The 13,905-nt window shown below is 36.6% G+C and overlaps 2 protein-coding genes across 3 annotated transcripts in view; one reads left to right on the forward strand and one right to left on the reverse strand.

Annotated features, from left to right (window-relative positions):
- Positions 1-3,179: 3,179 nt before the first annotated feature.
- LOC107713758 (transcription cofactor vestigial-like protein 4) lies at positions 3,180-6,605 on the reverse strand. Its single transcript, XM_016519361.1, has 5 exons — positions 5,910-6,605; positions 4,892-5,045; positions 4,569-4,773; positions 4,332-4,443; positions 3,180-3,675 (listed from the first exon to the last, which is right to left on the reverse strand). Exons 1-5 carry the CDS (start codon positions 5,992-5,994, stop codon positions 3,479-3,481), a joined length of 753 nt encoding a protein of 250 aa, XP_016374847.1. The 5' UTR covers positions 5,995-6,605; the 3' UTR covers positions 3,180-3,478.
- Positions 6,606-6,703: 98 nt separating this feature from the next.
- syn2a (synapsin IIa) overlaps positions 6,704-13,905 on the forward strand; it is a 16,867-nt gene continuing 9,665 nt past the window's right edge. Inside the window, exons 1-4 of one of the 2 annotated variants that reach the window (XM_016519360.1) lie at positions 6,704-6,737; positions 8,023-8,341; positions 12,777-12,834; positions 12,931-13,022. In XM_016519360.1, the coding sequence (XP_016374846.1) occupies positions 8,025-8,341; positions 12,777-12,834; positions 12,931-13,022 (467 nt within the window). In that variant the 5' untranslated portion in view covers positions 6,704-6,737; positions 8,023-8,024. Of the gene's footprint in view, positions 6,738-7,870; positions 8,342-12,776; positions 12,835-12,930; positions 13,023-13,905 lie in introns of those variants that run through there. The other variant, XM_016519359.1, reaches the window with a different exon arrangement.

Below are 13,905 nucleotides of genomic sequence, written 5' to 3' on the forward strand. Positions count from 1 at the left end.
CCGCCTTCTGAGAAATACTGAAAACATTGTTATAAATTGAAGCAACACCTCCCCCTTTACCTTTTGGACGCGACTCATGTTTATAACAGTAATCTTGGGGGGTAGACTCATTTAAAGTAATATAATCATCTGGTTTTAACCAGGTTTCTGTCAAACAGAGCACATCTAGGTTATGATCAGTGATCATATCATTTACAAAAAGCATTTTCATAGAAAGGGATGTAATATTCATTAAGCCAAGCTTTATCATTTGTTTATCTTTATTATATATGTTTTTTATTTGTTGAACATCAATTAAATTGTTACTCTTAAATTGTTTTGGATGTTTTTTGTATTTTCTAGTTCGGGGAACAGACACAATCTCTATAGTGTGATATCTAGGTGAAAGAGTTTCTATGTGCGTGCAATTAATTGATTTCTGTGACGTGAGGCGACTAGCAGACGGTTGGTTTAGCCAGTCTGTCTGCTTCCTGACCTGGGCCCCAGTTAGTCAAGTACAAACTCTAAGACTATGTGCCATATTTCTAGGTATAATGGTGTCATATGTGTGGGCTGTTCGTGTAACATTAACAAATTACAAAATGTTATTACAATACAAAAATTCAATTATATATATATATTTATATATATACACATACACAGTATATATATATATATCCATGAGAGACCAATACAGCATACATAAAAACTCTACTGTAAAACAGATGAATTAATCCCCCTATAAGAGGATTCTGGTATTGAGGCTAAATCTAATTAGTGATAAATGTGGGTGCAGAAAAAAAGTTCCAGAAAATGTGATTCTTTGTTTTGAGGTGATTTTATTTGATATAAAAATATAAAAAATGGTAATTGTAAGAAAAAAGAAAGTTACAAAGTTACAAACCAATCTCACATTATTCGTTTTTTCCCCCCAAAATAAATGCAGCACTTTAATGTAACGGCACAGCCACTGTCATTTCAAAATCAGTTTATATTACCATTTCTTTGTTTTTCTTATTTATTTATTTTTTCTCCATATGAATGTAGCTTTACCCACATCAAACGGGACACTCATGAGACTTTGTTCAATTCACCACTAAACAACGTTCGGTGTAGCATAGTAAGATGGCTCAACATGTTTGCAAAAAACAAAAAGATGAGCATGCACAACAGTTAATGACAGATAGATTGCTATGAGTAACTATATATTTATTCATCACGCACGGCGTAATGATTGTCATATTTTACATTCTGAAAGTTGAACAAAGGGAAAAAAGAGAGAAGAGATGAGGAAATGAAATCATTTAGCCTGTATCCTGCATTATGACACCACACACACACACAAAAACACCCATCTAATTTAAATGTAGCTCTGGTTACTAAAAGTCGACTAATAATAATTAAAAAAAGTCAACAAACAAATGAATCACAAAACGCAATAAGCTGGAACATGGAGACAGCGGATACTCATGTTCAGATCAATGTGCAATTTAATTAAATATTGTACTGATATATGCAAATCGGTAAGTGTTCACATCGTCATGTATGAACCCTTTTCAAATTGCCAGAGCATGGAGGTTAACTATAGCAGGGTAAACCTCTACAGAGGTACATGGGAGACAGTAACACATTCTTTTTGTCGTTGTTGTTGTTCCAACTGCAAATAAAAAAAGTCCACTATTGTGTTTCCATGACTTTCCAAAAGAAGTGGATTACAGAGAAGGATCATGGCAATCCAAAGAGAGAAAGATGCCAACTTCTTTGCTAGATTTCATTTTGTTGGTCATTGCAGAAATGTGTCATGGCAGTCTGTGTAAAGTGTCCATAAAGCTGAAACTCAATCAAGCCAGATACTGCAAGTGTCAGTGCCTTTCCAGAGGCCAAACCAGCTGCTTACACATCTCAGGAAACATGATAGAAAAATATAGAGAACACTGTCCCAGCAGCTGCTTTATCTTGATAAAGTCAATGACAAAAATAAACATAATCTGAGTGAAGAGCATAAAGAAAATCTAAAACAGATACCAACTATTACAGTTTGGAAGAGTCCGGGTTCTGTGCATATAGAGAGATGAGTGTGTGTGTGTGTGTGCGCGTGTTTAAGTGTGTGTGTGTGTGTGTGTGTGTGTGTGTGCGCGTGTTTGAGTGTGTGTGTGTGTGTACAATATATACATATACTGCCGTTCAAAAGTTTGAGATCAGTAAGACTTTTAATGTTTTTGAAAGAAGTCTCCTATGCTCATCAAAGACTGCATTTATTTGATCAAAACTAGAAAGAAAAAGTAATATTGTGACATATTATTACGACTTAAAAATAGTGGTTTTCTATTTGAATATACTTTAAAATATAATGTATTTCTGCAAAGCTGAATTCCAAAAAAAAGGAGAAAAAAAAACATTTTAGAAGCAGCACAACTGTTTCCAACATGATAATAAATCAGTATATTAGAATGATTTCTGAAGGATCATGTGAAGACTGGAGTAACGGCTGATGAAAATTCAGCTTTGATCACAGGAATAAATAACATTTTAAAGTATATTAAAATAGAAAACCATTATTATATTATATATAATATTTTTGATCAAATAAATGCAGCCTTGATGAGCATAAGAAACTTTTAAAAACATTACAGATCTTTTTAACGGCACTATATATGAGTATATAAATAGCATGATGTTCTTGAAAAAGAGTTATTTATAGATCAGTAAGCTGAGAAAAACTCTGTTTAGTACTAACATGCTGTCCAACAGACTTTTTTTAAGCGTGCACCCCAAGATGGAATGAAATGTGGACAAGCAACATATGTATACTTAATTCAGGTGCATATCTATCTGGTCAAACACATACAAAATTATGTCAAAATGCAGGTCTTCAGTGTTAGTGAACTTTAGAGTAACTTTTGTAGCAATAATAATTATTCCATATTTAACTCATACAGTGAAGACTATGCAGTTCTGAACATATTATTTTAGTCAATTTTTGTAGTATTTCTTACTTTAACACTATTGTTAGCTAGACCTACCAGAGAAACTTCAAACAGTGTTTATTTTATTTGTTTGGGTTTTGTTTCTTTGTCCTTTTTTATTACTGTTTACTTATCATCAGCTGTTGCTTGACGTATATTGTGATTTATAAACCGGAGAGTTCCGGTGCTTTATTCTGATTGGCTGAGCCAAGTTCGAAGCTGTTGTAAATTACTCTACAAACATACAGTTTACTTCTGTGTGTTGCTCGGCAACCACTTTGTTGCCACCCCTGGTCATGCATGCTTCAAGCAGCTCTATCTGAATTCAAAACAACGTACAGTATACTACAAAACAGCATATGTCACTTCCTATTTTTGCCATGAAAAGATATGCCAGAAATTGTAAGGACAGTATGCTGTTCCGAATTCTGAATGAATACTGCAATCTTGATCTAGTTTTGGTCTGGGCCTGGTCTTAAGTACACTTCTGTAGTGAGCTAACCTCACAGGGTTTATGTTTGTGGTTTAGTTTATCATTGACTCTCATGTGTTGTACCGCCATTGCCTTTGGCTTTGATCTGTAACCAGGCGTCCCCCAGTGCTTTAGTGAAGTGGTCATCAACTGAGCCTGTGATGCTCACTGAGTTAGAGACAGGCACCGGCTCCTTATACACCTTCCCCAGACTGCGGCGGAAATGCTCCTCGATCACAGGGTCACACACAGTGTTTGCTGATGAAGAGAAAACAAACAACGATCATACTGTCATACCAGGCCCACACACAATCTGTGCCACAGAACTCCAATACTAAATAAACCATGAACATTTTAGACACACTATTGCCAGTACTGTCACTTTTGTTCAATTTCACTCACGAAAATAGCTCCAAACAAAGCCACCGCAGAACTGTTATGCCTTTTCGACCAACTCAACGCAATGTTTTGTTGCTAAATGAATCCACATTTTTAATGAATCGAAATAATTTCATTGCATCTTTTAATTTTTTTTTTTAATAACTTCATATTCAATATAATTAAACCAAAAACATTAATGTCCATTTAAAACCTTAATCTCAAAATTCAATCTCACAGCATTATTTAAAAATGTAAGCTCAAATCATTGTTTGTGCAATTCGCTTGACAGCCCTGAATGTAACATTAACCTACATTTAAAAACAAGAATTACATTTCTCACAATAAAAATTTTATTATTTTTTTTAGTAAGTCATTTAAAAGTGTTTTAAATAAATCTGCCATAGCAATTAAAAAATCCTATCAATCTCTTTAGCCAACCCTTCTGATAACCAGTTATGTGCCAGTCACTTATTTAGACTCAAAACACAACCGAGTACACACTTCTGAGACTTGAAAGGTGCTAGATGAAATACCTTTGGTCTTGTTGGTGGATCCAGATGTGCAGCTATTAGGGGACATGTGGCAACTGGAAAGACTGCAAGGGCGGTTGCTGGCAGGGGCACAGGTGATTACCGATGGACGATTCTGATATTAAAGCAATGTTACTGTTTTATTTTGCTTTGTTTGGAAATATGACAATTCTACACATTTAGCAACACATCCTGTAACAGTGAAGCCACTGATGTAGAAGCAATGCTTTAAAGTCTGACCTGCTGGCGTTTTGTGCTGGATCCAGGAATACGAAGCACGCTCCTAGTAGGATCCAAGCGGTGTTTGGTCATCTCAAGGGGTTGATCCACCGCAAAAATGGGGAAAGGTGCAAATACATGATGGTTATGAAGACCACTCAGAGATGTGTAACTATAACTATAATTGCATAACTCCTGGTTTTCAGTGTCTCCATTCGAATTTCTCCTAAAAACACACAAGAAACAAACATGCATGCTGTGCAAAAAACTGTCAACTGATAGAACGATTCAAAAACATGGGAAGCTTTGCTGCACTGCAAATAACAGAGCTGTAGCAGACATACAGATGGGATCCCAATAAGCATCTCATTTTGTTCATCTGTTCTTCATCAGAGTCTTTTTGATGATTCAGAGAGTGTTCATGGTGTTTTCTCTTGGTTGGGCTCATGGGAGCACACCCCGAGTTAAGCACAGGAACCCGAGATGCTCCAGAATCATCTGCCAAGAAATCAGAGTCAGATCAAGGCACAGCCATTGCTAATAATGCTTACCAAAGACACAGTTCATCATCACGCTCGAATATGACGTCAGCCTAGAATATCAGTGAAAGCTTTAATTGGTAATATGCAAACATTTCATTACAAATCTCATACTTCAACAGTAAGTCGCATATTTCATACAGTGCTATTACATATCAGTGCTCCACATCTATTCATTTATTCTTATATAGATTAAAATGCAATTCATACATACAATGACTACGATAAGCACCCTTTTTTATGCAAACATGTATTTTTTTTATAAAATACATTTTGATATTTTGGGGGGCATAAAGTCCTGATTTAATCATGAAGAACAAAGCTTCATTAAAAGGTTAACCTTAAAATATCAGATAATTTGACTTTATGACATATCTAGATTAGCTCAGGCTGAACATTTTACATACATTTATGAATTACTCATATATCTGTAAAAAAAAAAAAAAACATTTAATGCTGAAAAATATATTATAAAACATTTATTAAAATGACGATTGATATATGTACACTTACATGTATTTAATGTGTAAGAAAATTTGACCTTTTACTAGTTAATAAATTAAAAAGTTTTTTCAAAACCATATGAAACCAATATGAACGTAAAATTACATTTCTAAGAAACTGGCATATAGATAGATGCAATTTATTAAGTATTTTATGAATGGAAGCATTTTCATTACTGTCCACCACGGTACTGAGTGATTATTATAAGTATTAATGTTTAAATGATTAATATAAGTATTAATGGATGACATTCACATGATATTACTTCAGAAACTCAATATTAAATATTTATTGTGTTTATCTGAATGCAGTTACTTACCCTCATATGTAACTTTATTACACTGCAGCCTGCTGATGTTATCGTTCATTTTGTTGTTGGTGAAATGATTAATCAAGATATCCATTATAACACAAACGTTTACATTTAAAGCAGAAATTTAATCGGTTACTCCAGCTCGGCTGTTAGTAGCGGTATGAAATATGGTATTTCAGAAGGGGAAACATAAGCAAACTTACAACAATAACTGATAGTAAGATTAATTAAAAGTTTGCGTTGTTTTTAGCATACTGAGCTATTTTAGCTGTTAGCTCGGGCTGCAAGTTAGATGCTAACCTGTCCGTCTAAGGTTTACTTTAGTGACTTAAATCCAAAATGCCAACTCATACTCGTCAAGCACGACCTGTTGTTTGTATAGATGGTAAATAAAGCAGTCAAACAGGTGAGGACTAGATGTTGTGTTACAATTGTAAAAAGTGAGTATAATGCTAACGCTGCTCGACAGAAGCTCGTGTGTTTCCGCATGCAAAAAAAACAAAAAACTGTAGATTGAATTTTTCCACAAACACTCAATATTTACTTATAATATTTCTCACAAATCGTGGTTCATTTATCTATATTTGGAGTTATATCTTACATTTTCTGTCACAAAATGTGACGCCAATGTCAATGAAAATATTTCAAAGAGTTACGTAGTCATCAAAAACGACAGCCATTGGCCCATTCTGAAAAGCGCTGAAAACAGTGGCACGTACCACGTGCCATCGCCTTCTCTCCGCTCCTTTGCCACGCCCCCTGGATCTTACTGCACATAGACTGTATAAAAACCACAGGCTCTGCAGTGAGGGGCTACTGGGCTCCTTCTGAAAGGTAACCGTCCTATGCCAAAATCTCGCGACATTTACTTGAGAGGCGTTGATGAGATTATATTTACGCTATTATGTTACTTGCTAGCAATCTTGCTGTTATTATTATACCTCCTATTGCTTTTTTATTATAGACTACACTTCTGATGAAAATGTGTCTATCCAGTTTCAGTTCGAACTGGTGCTTACTGGCAAATTTTCTGTGTATAACTAAAGGTAAAAGCTAAAAGGTAGCCTACTACTAATAAAAAATAATTAATGCTCCAAAAGGCAACAAGTCATAAATTCTAAATTTATAAAGTAACTCCACACATTCATATACATAATGAAAAACGATAGACATTTCTGATTGGTTTGTAGTTTTCAAAGCACTCTTTCAGCGCATTCAATGCTATTAAAACCTGGACATTTTCTTAAAAGCAGCACAAATAACTGTGACCCCCCTTTATCAAGATCTGTATTGGTCGATCCAATCACAAGAACCTCGCTAAATACATGTGTTAATGCAATTCAGTTTCGATTGACCAACCACTGGAGGTGCTCAACATTTGAGGCCACACTGACATTGCATTCGCTCATGAGGTCAACTGTGTTTGAACAGCTGCAGAGGAACACCTGCTCACTCAACATGTAATTATTATGGGACAAATTGTGGGAAAATGTGCCAAAAACATGTATTGTCAGTAGGAATCCAGCCAGCAAATCCAGGTTCATCATCCCTCAGGCTGTCAAGATTGCATCTGGGTTAATAATAAATTAAAGTTGCACTATATATAAATAATAGAGATTAATAAATAGCTTAAAGGTACTGCAACACAAATCTCTTGGATCAGGGGTGAGCTGTGGTAAAGAATGCAGTAGAATGTGGTGTGACCGCTCATGTAGTTCAAGCAATATCTCTGTAGCTGTATCTGCGAGAAAAACAAAATAGTAATTCTAAGCTCATTTGCTCAGTGCACTCTATTTTCCCATGCATGCGCTGCGGGAAACCTTTTTATTTAGTATACTGTCTTGTCATGAAGGATGCGATCAGGCAGTCTAGCATGGGGGAGGGTAGAGAGAGCAAGCATCTCATGCAGGGATGCAGCAAGCGTCTGATTGGCTGCATATATACACGACATCAGAGCTGAGAAAGCAGAGAGGAGAGGAAACACTGCGACGCAAGGAGGGACCCCAGCATCTCACTTCTCACTTCTGAGCTTCTCCTGCTGGGATAAATCCCCTGAATGTAGGCGCTTGACATCTCCACATCTATTTCTAAAGCAGCGCTCCTTCTCTAGTCTCTTTAGCCATGAACTACCTGCGCCGACGTCTGTCGGACAGCACCTTTATCTCCAACCTGCCTAATGGCTACATGTCAGACCTGCAGAAGCCTGATCCTCCTCAGCCTCCCCCTCCTGGACCAGCCTCAGGACCAGCTCCAGTGTCCCCGGGCCAGGAGAGAAACCCCATCCAACCCCAGCCTCTGGGCACGGGATTCTTCAGCTCCATCACCAGTGTGGTGAAGCAGACGGCCGCCTCAGCAGGGCTGGTGGAGCAAACGCCTGTGCCTGCATCATCCAAGAGACACAAGCTCCTGCTGGTCATCGATGGACCACAACAGGACTGGTGAGAGCAACGATTTTCACTTGAGCTCCTCGATAAGGCTGATTTTTTTAATCAGGCTGTATTTGGCTTCTCCTCATTTTTTTAATCCTTATCTGTTGAGTTATTTATTTAGTGCAAAGTTTAATCATTTAATTTTGTTTGGCGGAGTAAAACAAGAAGATATAGTAAAGGCACACTTTCATAATTAACATCTTTCATTCACAAGCTTCATGCTGTTATTGACTGGGAAAAGGCAACGCCGTCACTGAATAAATCTTAAGTCTCACTGATCTACATGCCTAAAGTGTGTTTGATTAGTAATGATATTACACTCACTGTCTAGTGTGAGCATGGTATTAACGCAAGGTGACAACTTAACACATAACAATGTGGTTATTTAGAAAATAAGTGTGAATTATTGATATCAATGTGAAAGAATGGGTGAATCTAAGGAGCAGGAATATCTGAGGCATGTCCTGAGTTTAGATAAATCAAGTGGACTCTGCAAATTGATGACAACAATCTCTGTCATTTCCTCAAAAGATTAGTGTGAATTATAGTAAATGCATGATATCCTTTAAACCTGTATTTGCATTAGCATGCAGAAGAAATGGTCAAATATTGTTAAGTCTTGCAGAGGGTACGCTGTTAATTTGTGTGGTAGGCTGTAGATTTTTGTGATACAGTATGTGTCAAAGATTTAGAGAATGAGTTCAGAGACAGACAAACTGGCTAAACTGATTGCTTTCTAGCTGCTTTGAGATGTCACATATCATATCATATCATATTTTTATGTTTAGTGTAAATAATCCCATCTGTATCAAAGCTCCAAAAAACATGTAATAACCTATAATACGGATACAGGTGCAACAGGTACTATATTAAATACATTTTATGTTTAAAGGGTCTGTTGTTATTAATAATATGGATCTTATTCCATTAAATCTTGCTCCATTCATACCTTTAGAGAAGTGTTAATTATTTTATTAGAGTAATTGTTGAGTAATGTGTGTAATATACATGTTTAGATGAGAATAATTTGGGATTAAATGGATCACTAATATCCAACGTGACCATTAGTTTGTGTGTTTATGTGAAGGGTCAGGAAGGAGGTCTGTTGTGTTATGTGTGTGTTATGTACATGTTTCTTGTTGTTTAAAGGTGGATCAGCAGTGCACATCTGTTGCAAAGCAGGGGTGACAGAGAAATGATCAGCTGTGATTTTAGTCCGGTTCTGCCAACATAGTATCTGACAGCAAAGCAGCAGTCCCTGAAATTAGTGCACTGCACTGAATGACACTGTTGGTGAAATGTGTAATTACTAACAAGAAAAGAAATGGTCAAATATTGTTAAGTCTTGCAGAGGGTACGCTGTTAATTTGTGTGGTAGGGTATTTAGGGTGATAGGGTAATTGTTGAGTAATGTGTGTAATATACATGTTTAGATGAGAATAATTTGGGATTAAATGGATCACTAATATCCAACGTGACCATTAGTTTGTGTGTTTATGTGAAGGGTCAGGAAGGAGGTCTGTTGTGTTATGTGTGTGTTATGTACATGTTTCTTGTTGTTTAAAGGTGGATCAGCAGTGCACATCTGTTGCAAAGCAGGGGTGACAGAGAAATGATCAGCTGTGATTTTAGTCCGGTTCTGCCAACATAGTATCTGACAGCAAAGCAGCAGTCCCTGAAATTAGTGCACTGCACTGAATGACACTGTTGGTGAAATGTGTAATTACTAACAAGAAGTTTAATTATACTAACTGGTCTGAATTATAGCTCTTCATGTTACTGAGATGACAGTAGCTCAGCAACCTACATCCAGTTTGGCTGCAATTTTATCACTGTAGCTCTAATAGTCACCTTTATTTGTATAGCGCTTTATACAATACTGATTGTGTCAAAGCAGCTTTACAGTGTTAAACAGGAAAATGAGATAGTCACCACTGATAAGCTATTACTAAATGTAATGTAGAAACTTTAATTTTCTGTAAAGCTGCTTCTGTAAAGCTGCTAAAAGCGCTATACAAATATAAAAAAAGAAAATAGTGTGTCAATAATGCAAGAAGACAATATCAAAGAGTAATTTTTCAGCTAGAGTCAGTTCATTGATGATTCAGTCATCATCAGTTCAGCTCTCTTCAATAGTGTCTGTGCAATCAGTCAAGCGTCCCCAACTAAGCAAGCCAAAGAAACCAAAACTCCATCTGTGACAGAAATGGAGAAAAAACCTTGGGAGAAACCAGGCTCAGTCGGGGGCCAGTTCTCCTCTGGACAGACCAAACTTGCATGGTGTGCTTTAATTCCAGGCTGCAACACAGGTGCAGAGGTCTTGTCTGGTTCCCGTGGTCTTGTGCCGATGGTCGACGAGGTCTGTTGCGCAAATTATGCTATAATCACGAGCTGGACACATGTAATGCTCACGTAACATCTTTACTCAGGAACTGACATCATTATTTCAGGATAATGAACAAAGTCAGAACAAGGTCTTTACAGGGGATCTGTATCTGGGGCTCATCTAGTTGTCCTGGTCTCCACTGTCTTTCAGGGCTGTAGAGGTCCTTTCTAGGTGCTGATCCACCATCTGGTCTGAATATGTACTGGATCCGGGTGACTGCAGTGACCATCTGATCTGGATACAGACTGGATCTGGTGGCAACGGTGACCTCGGAATAAGAGAGAAACAGACTAATATTAGCGTAGATGCCATTCTTCTAACGATGTAGCAAGTACATCGGGTGTTATGGGAAGTGTTCCCGGTTCCGGTTGACCTAATTAATGCAGCCTAAAAATCCTTTAACAGATTTGTATATTAGAAATGTGTTAGTGTGTTATGTGTGAGCCAGGCTAAAGAGATGGGTCTTTAATCTTGATTTAAACTGACAGAGTGTGTCTGCCTCCCGAACAATGTTAGGTAGGTTATTCCAGAATTTGGGCGCTAAATAGGAAAAGGATCTGCCGCCCGCAGTTGATTTTGATATTCTAGGTATTATCAAATGGCCAGAGTTTTGAGAACGCAGCGGACGTGGAGGACTATAATGTAACAAGAGCTCGTTCAAATACTGAGGTGCTAAACCATTCAGGGCTTTATAAGTAATTAGCAAGATTTTAAAATCTATACGATGTTTAATAGGGAGCCAGTGCAGTGTTGACAGAACCGGGCTAATATGGTCATACTTCCTGGTTCTAGTAAGAACTCTAGCTGCTGCATTTTGGACCAGCTGGAGTATGTTTATTAAGCGTGCAGAACAACCACCCAATAAAGCATTACAATAATCTAACCTTGAGGTCATAAACGCATGGATTAACATTTCTGCATTTGACATTGAGAGAATAGGTCGTAATTTAGATATATTTTTGAGATGGAAAAATGCAGTTTTACAAATGCTAGAAACGTGGCTTTTCAGAATTTAGCAGTAAGAAATTACTCGTCATCCAGTTTTTTATATAAACTTTTTTCAATTATTTTATATAATCATTTAGTTGGTGTCTGTGTGTGTGTCTAACCTCAAGTTGAAGTGAAAACATTTGATTCACGTTGTAGCAAGTCAATTTAATCGAGGAATTCCTGCAATGTCACATGAACTGCTTCAGGTGAAAAAATTAGCAAAAATGTTGATCACCATGGTAACTAGCCCACTGCACAATATGCCATCATCCGCATGCCAACATGCAAGGCAAAAATACCACCTTCATATACATTCCCACAAAAAAAATGTATAACAATTGTACAGCAGCTTGTCACTGGGGCAGTACACTATAAAGGACATCCTTGTCCCCTTTCACCGCTAAAAGGTTCGCAGTAGTACCTTAAGTGTAATAGTACCACATTGCTACTATTAAGGTACTAATATGCACCTTTTAGGTACAAATATGGGACCCACTTAATATTAAGTGGCCTTAACAACTATGTACTTACATTTAAATTAATAATTTGGTACAATGCACTTATTGTGTACATGCATGTTTTTACATTGTACTTATATTTTAAAAATACCTGCATGTTATTACATCTGTAATTAATTTCTGTAATTACATTTATAATTACACAGTTGACCCATCCCTTACACCTTAACCCACCCTTAAACCTACCCATACCAACAAACCTGTCCCTAACCTTACCCGTATCCCACCTCAATAGCAGCAGAAGTGTTTTGCAATACAATATGAACACAATAAGTACATTATACTTAATTTTTGATGTAAGTACATAGTAGTTAAGGCCACTTAATATAAAGTGGGGCCAATATGTCCTTTAAGGGATTATTAATGAACTCTCAAATGATAAAGCACATTACTATGTAATATTAAGTCAAGTTAATTTCACTTATGTATTTGAATGATATATGAATTCATTTCTGTATGATCCAATTTATTTAGATTATTATGAACAGAAAAAAAGTATATTTTAGTCCTTTTTAAATGTCTTTTTAACCCCCCCCCCCCTTTTCTACAGGACCAAACTCTTTAGAGGGAAAAAACTGAATGGAGATTATGATATTAAAGTTGAACAGGTGAGTTTATGAAAGTTACAAATCAAATCAAAGAAAAAATATTCTTATTTATTCAGTTACTGATTGATTGATTGATTGATTGATTGTGTTTTTCAGGCTGAGTTTGGTGACATCAGTGTCGTGGCTCATGCTAATGGATCATATAACGTGGCTGTGCAGGTTTTGCAGAATGAAAATAAAGTTGTCAGGTAAACTGGCATTTAAAATTGACCTCAAACTATTCAAATTATACTGCAATAACTGAGTTAATGTGCAATAACGATTGTATATTATCTAAAAATGTCAGTTTCTGTATGATTTTGTTATTGTGCATACAATAACAGCCAGCTAAATTTCTTAACCTTCAATCAGTATGAAAGCTAAATTAACCCACTCAGAGAGATCTGATTTGATGTGTCACACATAAAAGCTATATCATTATACTGATATGTAATAAAGAACAATTGTAATAAAAGCCCATTCACAATGATTTGAGTGGCTTGTCACCAAGACAATGCTTCTGTGTAATTACGCAAATCAGTTTACTCAGTCTTCAGAGGCACATTCAAAACACTGTCTAAAATTACTATATAAGACATAGCATAGACCTTAATCAGGGAAGCACCATATTTACTTTTTGACAGAAGTGAAAAACGAGGATGTGAGGGAAAGAAGTACAGTGCGTTCAATGGATCGAACTGTTGTTAAAGGGTTAGTTCACCCAAAAATAAAAATTAGGCTGCGTTTTACTCACCCTCAAGTCATCCTAGGTGTATATGACTTTCTTCTTTCAGACGAATCCAGTCGGAGTTATATTAAAAATTGTCTTTGATCTTTCAAGCTGTTTCATGGCACTCAGCGGGTGTTGCATGCATCAGTCCAAAAGAAGTTAAATAAAAATCGCCCATCCATAAAAAAAAGTGTCTCACACATATCCATATTCAAAACGTAATAATCACTTTAATGTAGCTTGCGCTCACTGTTGTACACTGGAAGCAGTTCCGGGCGGATGACGTATGAGGTCAGTGTTGCGCATGCGCCGCTCAGAAGTAACGCACGCGGAAGCGCAGGGGAGAGATCAAAACAAAACAA

The sequence above is a fragment of the Sinocyclocheilus rhinocerous genome, unplaced genomic scaffold (assembly GCF_001515625.1).
Source record: "Sinocyclocheilus rhinocerous isolate Xijiao unplaced genomic scaffold, SAMN03320098_v1.1 scaffold569, whole genome shotgun sequence".
Lineage (NCBI taxonomy): Eukaryota > Metazoa > Chordata > Actinopteri > Cypriniformes > Cyprinidae > Sinocyclocheilus > Sinocyclocheilus rhinocerous.

Excerpts from the sequence above, each read along its gene's own strand:
- LOC107713758 (XM_016519361.1), bottom strand. The coding sequence starts at position 5,994 with ATGGATATCTTGATTAATCATTTCACCAACAACAAAATGAACGATAAC. Across the intron at positions 5,046-5,909 it reads TAATAAAGTTACATATGAGG|ATGATTCTGGAGCATCTCGG; the intron begins GTAAGTAACTGC and ends ATTTCTTGGCAG. Across the intron at positions 4,444-4,568 it reads CCAGCACAAAACGCCAGCAG|AATCGTCCATCGGTAATCAC; the intron begins GTCAGACTTTAA and ends CTTTAATATCAG.